General features: G+C 42.4%; 1 protein-coding gene across 1 annotated transcript; it reads right to left on the bottom strand.

Annotated features, from left to right (window-relative positions):
- Positions 1-5,238: 5,238 nt before the first annotated feature.
- On the bottom strand, positions 5,239-8,761 carry LOC143329069 (elastase-1-like). Its single transcript, XM_076744749.1, has 9 exons — positions 8,722-8,761; positions 8,353-8,450; positions 8,151-8,251; positions 7,618-7,743; positions 7,017-7,153; positions 6,776-6,918; positions 6,429-6,603; positions 5,473-5,576; positions 5,239-5,292 (listed from the first exon to the last, which is right to left on the bottom strand). The coding sequence occupies exons 1-9, from the start codon at positions 8,759-8,761 to the stop codon at positions 5,239-5,241; spliced, it is 978 nt and encodes a 325-aa protein (XP_076600864.1).

Consider the following 8,761-nt stretch of genomic DNA (forward strand, 5'->3'; position numbering starts at 1 on the left):
AGTGCAGAGGAAAACACCTAGAAATGATGATTTTTTCGGTAATGAGATTATGATGTGTGTTAGTTACAAACTGTTGAATAATATAGATTAAGATCAGAGTGTAAATCTGACATTAACAGCCCCAAAGCTACAGTACAGTATTCCACTTCAAGCTTTTGATAGTATTCATGAGGCCCAATGGAGGTATATTAACTGAACGGCCCAGTGCTGGTGGTGTGCAGTACAGACATAGTTTAACGGAGATGGATTTACAGAAGGACCAAATTTCATCCTAATTCTGATTTCAACATTTGAGGATTTCCTTTCATTAACAAATGCATATAAACTTAAACTATAATTCTGGGGACTTTGTTTTTAAGCAATAGAAACAATACTGAGCCTTATTTTACCAGCTGTGTAACAGTGTTAGCGAGGCTCAAGGATGTAAACATGATCAACAGCACTGTTCTCTACAGCTCTACTATTCAGGCTGCACATACCAACTGCACACCCTTGAACTGCTGAGCAACACTTCGACAATCTCATCTATGACGAGCAGCATGATCGGAGCTGTATTATCTGCTTTACTCTAACACGATCACAGTGGGTTAGCTGTGCCGAGATGACTTTTATAAAGGTCTTTCTGTGCATCCACGGCTGTCTCATAATGAAACATACCATCATAATAAAAAGCTCATGGTTTGACATTTTGGGAAATATGCTTATTGCTCCCCTACACCATCAAAATGGTCTAACGGAGGATGTATTTCCTGCACCAGCTCAGGAAGCTGCTCAACCTGCTCAAGTTCAACCTGCCCCAGGAGCTGCTGATCCAGTTCTACACTGCAATAATCCACTCTGTTCTCTGTTCATTCATCACTGTCTGGTTGGACTAGGTCACCAAAGAGGGCAAGAACAGACTACAACAGATTGTCAAGACTGCAGAGAAAAATACTGGTGCCAACCTACCCTCAATTCAGGACTCCAGAGTTAGAAAACACGCAGGAAACATCACACACCCTGGACACAACCTGATCCGATGCGACAGTGTGAGAAAACAGAAGAGAGCCCATGTGGTATGGAGAGCACATTGTAGCTTAAAATTCCTTTATTTCAGCTTTAAAGAGTTTTGTTGGAAACATCCAGTACAGCAATATTATATTAATAAAAGTACAGCAGAGGGGATTTAACCAAGACATCCACATAAATCATGGCTACTATCACCTCCTCTTAGGCTCTGCTTTCACCTTATTTATGGAAGACACTTCAGTGTATGAAGGTTGAAATGAAACATTTATTAAAATATGCTTGTAATATTTCATCAGAAGATGTGGGAAGTAGAAGTCTGAAGACAAGAGGGAGTGCTGGGCTCATGGATCCAGTTATAAGGATATAAGACACACCAAGTATGATGAGTTTCTCCTGTCCGTCCATCTGTCTGAAATATTTACTGTAGCACAGCTGCAACATGTGTGCAGTTCCCACTATAGGCAGATTTGTCATGTATCTAAAGTACACTATGTTAGAGCTTCAGTGCTCAATGCAGCCGTTTCCTTTCAAAATGTCACAAAGCCCCACGAGGGGCAACAGAAAGGGTAACACAAACCTGTTTATTAACCACCATTCAGACCAATTTTATCTTCCCAATTTCTGGTGAGCGAAAAGAGAACAAGTAACAGGAATAAAACTAAAGGACAGATCAACTAAAAGATCAACGGCTGCAGAATCAGTGTCAGCATTTGCACAGGGCTGCTGGCTGTCAGGACTCAGATCAAATTTGCATTATGTCAAAAAATAAAATAAAAAAAAAAAAAGTGCATCCTCGTGCCCCTGGTACGGCCCCTCGGTGCACCGCCTGTTTATTTGTCCCATTTCTGTCACAGAGTTAACTTGCTGAGTGCTGACAATGCTCATGTGCTGCTCTGAATGGGAACATGGCAAATGTGAAGTTTGAAGCTGTCTGATAAGACAAGCAGTTTGTCAGGTGAATATCTGAATTTCAGGGTTCATTGCATCACATTACACGTTACACATTTTGAGGATTTGACCAGGAAACTTAGTTGTAGATGGAGAACAAGCTCAATATAGTGTAGTTTCTGTTGCAAAAAAAGATCCATCTCAAAGATTGTCCATGACTGGGAAGAAGAAAATACATATATTCAGTATATCCCACAACTGCACATTCATTTTTATACTGTCGTTATACCGTCTGTGTTTTTTCTGACCAGGTTCATCCATGTGATGAAGGGACAGTGCAGTGCTCTTACACTGATGGGGATGTCAGTCTCCCTGTTTCCTCTGTGTCCCTTCCTGTATGTGTCCAGTGTGTTTTCTCTCCCTCTGTGTGTCTTTGTCTGAGCTGAGCTGGGTGTTGCCACCTGCTCGCCTGTGGCTCATCACTAATGACCTGCACAGTATTGAAAACCCGGTTCTTCACTCCACTCTTTGCCAGATCAGAAGTTGTTGTCTGTGCTGTTTTGTCTTGGCTCTCTTTGGAGCACATTTGTGATGTTTGCTCTGTGCTCTTGACCAGTGCTTTGACCCCGATCAGCCAACTCTGTCCCAGCTAACTTAATCTGAATTGCACATTCCATATTGATCATGAATTACACAATAATCTGTCTTCTTTTGCACCGACACCTGCCAGCTGTTATGCTTTTGGGTTCTGCCAAAAACTCCCATTATGACAGGGGATGGATGTCAACTTTTACAGTGGTTAAAAAAAAAAAAAACACATTTTTTTGAAAAATTAGCAGTACCTGTTTGAACAGGTGTATTTTCAGGTGTTCAACAGGCCCACAGTTGATAATGGCACTGATTTAAGGTTTGTAAAAAAAAAAAAAATGCTCAGCTGCTGATAAACAGCAGAATGGAAATATTTTCATCATTATTCAGCAGGTATAAACACAAGTGTGCTTGGTTTAGAATCTATTCTTCAGTCTATTTGCAGTATTTTGGTGGTGCTGCCCCACCAGCCTGAGCCATCAACCACCAGATCTGGTGGACATTCCTCCACCAGCTGAACATGTACAGAAGACAGACAACATGTACAGTGATACGGAGATGACAGTGTGCTTTACAGTCAGGATTATGAGCGTTGAGGAGTTCCATCCAAATCAATGGAGGTGTGTCCAAATCCAGTGATGTAGCAGGGCTGGACCTCACCTAAAGGAGGCAGAGAGGCCACCATCACATAAGAGGTCCATGAGGCCTCAGGCGACAGGGTGATGTCACTACTACAGGTCAAAAATGTGAAATTCTTCCACTCTAAGTTTATTATTCAATCACTATATGAATTTGTTGTATTTCAACAAGCATCACCAGAAACATGCTTATCAAATAGCGACTTTTAAATAATGGAGCCAACAGAAGACATCATACAGTCAGTTTCATTTAAATGCAGTTTGCAAACCCATTAAAGTCTGCAAGATACTGCAATGTAAACAACTGTGAAAGTGAGGCGGAACTTCCATGAAACTAAGATGTTAAACAAAGTACATGTTCACTGTGTGCCGTCTGTGAGAACTGGACAGATACTAGAATGCAATCACAGATTCAATTCCCTTCAGGATGGATACAAACATGGATGATGCTCCTGCATGGCTCTGTTCCATGGCGGCGGTGCAGGACAAGGTCACAAAGGACCACACGCAAAGAGCTGGAGCTGATTTAACTTGGATTTTAGTGTACTTGTTTCCACAGTAAAACATTATCAGAGAGGTAAAGACAAGAAGGGAAAACACAGTTTTGTGCAGGTGGTGTGAAATGAGACAAAACCAACAAGAAATGAAATGTGTGGGCCTCTAACAGCTACTGTGCAGTATATCAGATTCAAATAATAGAAAGCTTACAGTGCGAATTGTATCTGTTACCTGTACACACAGTGAACAGCGGTCATGACCCGCCCTGTTCTCCACAGACATGCTGATAGGAGTCCTCAGAGAAGTGCTCCCAGCCTTAAAAACAAGGAAAAGGGAGGTGGAGGAAGTTCTCAAATCACTTGTTTGCACTCTTACTGTATCTTCACATTGAACTCACACTGTATTAGAAACAGCAGCTGATGTCACAGTTTGAGCCTCTCACCTGCTGCCATTTTATCATCTGTTCACATGCTCAGTCTGTACATTTCCACTCTCACTCCCCTGCCAGCCACGCCCACCTGCCCACTCACCTGAGATTCATTCCCAGTGAGTCCAGTATTTAAGCTGCTCTCCCACACTCACTCAGTGCCAGATTGTTCTTTGCATCATGCAAGACTCTCTGGTGTTCTGTGTCAGACTGGTCTCTTGTTACAGGACCTGCCTGCCTTTGACTTCACCTGATCTTCTGTTCTCTGGTAAATACCTCTGCCTTTAGTTTCTGAGTGGCAGATTATGGCAGAAATGGAATATAACATTCCTAAGTAGGTTTCTATTACTGTATAACCACCTGAAAATAACGTCTTAGCATCTATAGAGAGAGGGTCTTCTTCCACAGACTCCACTATGTTTCTACAGTAGCCCAGAACAGACAAATCAAGCACTGGCTCTTGAGAGCAACTGTGACAAGTTTCACACCCACTGAAGGCTCATCTACACGCTTTGAAAGGGAGGGTGAGGAAAGGGGTCTCCAGTTGGTTGCAATTTACAACCTCACGACCTGATGCCACTAAAACCTACACACTGGACCTTTAACGGCAGAAAGAGGGTTTGTAAACACAATATTCAAAGTTGGCTTAGAAGTGCTCCAGGATACTGTTTATTGGCTGGCACCCGGAAAACATTGGAAAATAAGAAAATACAGGCAGAGGCTAGGGTCTCTGCAGATACTCACTTGTAGTAAGGTTGTACTGTAAGTGGTGTTTGAGAGGGATTAGTTTTTGTAAGTTGCTCTTTTAGGAAAATCCAACTCATTTTGCCTTTAGTTTGACACTTTGGGAAACACGTTTTTTTGCTTCCTTGCTGAGTGTTACATGATGAGATCAAAACCACTCACATCTGTATGCTGAATATGATGCTACTGCCAGCAGCCGGTTAGCTTAGCTGAGCATTAAGACTGGAATATCAATATGGTCTATCACCTTGTTTAATCCCCTCAAAAGCTGAAGTCTGAAAACAAAGTGGTGGATTGTGTTACCTTCAGACAGCTCTAGGCAAGCTGTTTCCCCTTTTCCAGCAAAACTAACTGCCTGCAGGTTGTACCTTTACATTTAATGGACCGGCAGCAGAACGCTATCAAGCTTCTCTTCTAACTCTCAGCAAGAAAGAGAATAAGTGTATTTCACGAAATGCCAAATGGCTCCTTTAAGAACAGCATAATTGTGGCATCATTCTCCTGGAGACAACACAAGAGGGGCTGTTTTCAGAAACAGAGTTACCATCTCAAACACAGATCTGGCCCACCCAGCGTTGCCCAGAGTGTTCTGGCTTCATCTACTACCTGCATCTTATGACAAAGACAGCAACTTGCACAACCCTTTTTTTACACGTTCTTACTGGCTCTGTGATACTGTACCTGCCAAGGCCAGCAGCTGTGATAAGGCACCTCTTCGCCTCCCACAACTCTTCCTACAGAGCTCCTCTGCATGTCACTGGACTGAAGCTCCACCTCAGCCAGCACTGAGGCACAGAGGAAATTCATAAAAAATGCCATTTAAATTTGGTTTCCCTTTGGGTGAATTGTATATTTTTTTTATTTTCTGAGTGAGAAATTTTACTTTTTTCAGCAGTAAAGTATGTACAGTGCAGCTTTGTCCCCCCTCACCTGTGGATACGAGTGTGGTGAACAGCAACACACGAGCTTGTCTGCAGAGTCTCCACATTTCTAAAAGCATGTTTCATTCTTTTGTAGCCTGAGGTGACCTTCATTTGATGAAGACTCACCGCTGAGCTTGGCATTGGTCAGAAAGGCACCTGTGGTTCTTCTCAGGATTTATCACAGTTTGTGATAGTGTGTGACAGCATGTTGCCACACCACACTGGATTTGCTAAAACATAAAATGTGTTTCGAAGAATTACCAACAGTCTCGAAGTGCTGAACATTTATTTCCACAGCTTGTGGCCACACTTTAAGTAGCTGTATGATACATAAAATAAATCCTTCAATAGGCGTTTTTGGGTTATTTATTCATGTTTTGTGGCAGGGCAGGAGGATAGCTTGATGCCTGAAGCAAAACAAACCTGACCTTCATAATGAGATATATAAATGTGGTAGTATAAACGCATGAGAAATTAGCCACCACTCAAAGTTTCAATAAAGTTTATTTTTTGGTAGAATGAGACCAGACAAGTGAAGAAATACAGCAGATGAAATCATGCTCGAATGTGGTCTCTGTCTTTAGGTGTCAGATGAGTCTTCTGTTTACATCATGATCTGGAAAGCAGGAGAAGCAAATGATTACACATAATGTGTAACTTTAAGAGTTAGCATTCCTATACTGATGCAGAGTTTCTAATAGCTTATGCTATCACAGATATATAATACCCAAATACTGACCGAGTCCATCCATTCAATGAAGGCAGAGACACGGGTGAAGACGGTGGGCTTCTGGTAAGTGTTACATCCATAACCAGACACAAAGCTGGTAACACCATGGACGACATACTTTCCATTAACAAGGCAGTTCAGAGGGCCACCAGAGTCACCCTGAGGGGAGATTAAAGAGAGCATCCTCACACATAATGATTCAGTAGTGAATATTGAATATAAAAAACACAGCAAAGATCCAGAGACATGTTTTCAAGTCCAAGCTGAGTAAGTCCTCTACAACAAGGCAACTTTTCCAAATTTCTTTTCACATAGGGAGGAGGAGACTCACATTGCATCCAGCCTCAGCATAACCACCAGCGCACACCATGGTGGTCTTGACAGTGCTGCCCCACCAGCCACTGCTGGAGCAGGTCTTGTGGTCAACCACGGGGAGGTAAGCCTCCTTCAGCTGGGCAGACAGGCTGCCACCAGCTGGACAAGGTGGAATTGGATAAGTAAGATACACCGAGCTTTACAGAAAAGACCCAACCATGACATTGTAACCCAGAGAGATCACGCGATCAACTCACTGGAAGTGCGTCCCCATCCGGTGACATAGCAGGGGTTATTGTTGGGCAGAATCTGGCCGGAGGGAGGCAGAGAACCCAGCTGGACGTAGGAGTTCAGACTGGCGTCAGAGGACAAACGCAGCAGTGCAATGTCGTCCCTGAGGTGGAGATCCATGGATCAAACAGGAGGAACCGAAAATAACTTAACCTCCTAAGACACGAACTCTTGCATGGCATGCATTTTTAATTTCTCTTTGCTATGTGGACTGATTGGGACCTGATGAGTGTAAAAATAAGGAATTATCAGTATATTATTATTATTATTATTTTATAGTATATTTTATATATATAAATTTTTATTATCAGTATAATGTCCTTGTATGTGGACACCAGGTCCCAGGAGGTTGACCACACTTTGTGGGCTAGACCACCACCTCCCTAAGGCAACATAACACCACCTTTGAACATAAAGGCTTCTTTGAAGATGTTTGAGGAATTAGAGAAATTGATTCCCTTCAAAACATTGTAATTTACTCTTCTAAAAACAGATACCTGTCTTTCAAAATCAACAAAAGCATTTGAGTGAAGATTCTTTAAAAAAAAAACAAAATGCAGTCTTCACCCGCCAGCCACATTGCTGGAGTCCCATCCAGAATGGATGTGAATGTCCCTGACAGCAATGACCTGCTCTGTGCCAGCAGCGCTGTAGATGTCATGATCGCCAAGAACGACACGAAACGTCCTTGCGCTGTAAATAAAAAACAGAAAAGAAGTATTAATATTGTTAACAGTCAATGATTAGATGTGACTCAAATGACTAATTGCAAGTCAGTATAGCCTTATGAATTCTTATTACAGTAAACAAATATAAAAAGTAAAGACCACAACAAATTATTAATGACTCCTGGTTTTGTTTACTCTTCTTCTGGTGACTTTTCTAGCGACTTTTCCTTGGTGACAGTTATAAATGAGGCTGTGAGAAGCTTCCTCATACTGTTGACATTTAGAAACACTGAAATAAATCATACCTCGGTATTGAGATAAGAGCAGGTTACGGATATTCAAGCCAAAGCAATCAGAAAATCTGAATACTTAAACCTAAAACTCATACAGCCACAGAGTAAGAGTGTGCGCTCCAGTTAATCACTGTGTTACCTGTCCACACAGTGGGCAGCTGTCATAACCCAGCCTGTCTGAATCAGGGTTCCTCCACATGTGTGGTACCAACCGCTGCCAGATCTGTACTGAAGGGAGATCTAAAGGGGGAAAAAAAGACCATCGTTCTGCATGCATATTGGAAAGTTCCTCCACATGATTCCATTTTCTGCGTGCATTTTTTTGTGTTACAGTAGATTACCTGCCAGGGCCAAGAGTTAGGTGAGGCCACCTCACCTCCCACAACCCTTGTTAAGATGTCCTCCATGTACCTGGGCTGGGGCACCAGCTCAGACAGCACTGGTTAAAAACATAAAAGCAGGTAGCGTGATTTATACAAGACTTCCCAGAATCTTCATAATATTATTTGCTTTCCATCTACAGAAATAGGAAACAAGAAATGAGGCCAGCGAGAGTGAACCGGTAGAGCAGCGCATCTGGAGCTCCTGCATGTTGACAAGACTGAAAATGAGTGACTGACTGGGTGACAGAGAGAGTGACTGACTGAGAGAGAGTAAGAGGGTGAATGAGACAGAAAGAGATCAACAAGTGTGCGCTGTCACTCTCTTACCTACGGCTGCGAGACTTGTCAACACCAGAAATCTGAGCAT

This window comes from Chaetodon auriga, chromosome 2 (genome assembly GCF_051107435.1).
Source record: "Chaetodon auriga isolate fChaAug3 chromosome 2, fChaAug3.hap1, whole genome shotgun sequence".
NCBI classification, from domain to species: domain Eukaryota; kingdom Metazoa; phylum Chordata; class Actinopteri; order Chaetodontiformes; family Chaetodontidae; genus Chaetodon; species Chaetodon auriga.

Coding starts and splice junctions, on each gene's coding strand:
- LOC143329069 (XM_076744749.1), bottom strand. CDS start 8,761: ATGCTCAGATTTCTGGTGTTGACAAGTCTCGCAGCCGTAG. Junction 8,252..8,352: donor CTAACTCTTGGCCCTGGCAG/GTAATCTACTGT, acceptor TTCCCCCTTTAG/ATCTCCCTTCAGTACAGATC. Junction 5,577..6,428: donor TATTTGGGTATTATATATCT/GTGATAGCATAA, acceptor TCTGTGCCTCAG/TGCTGGCTGAGGTGGAGCTT.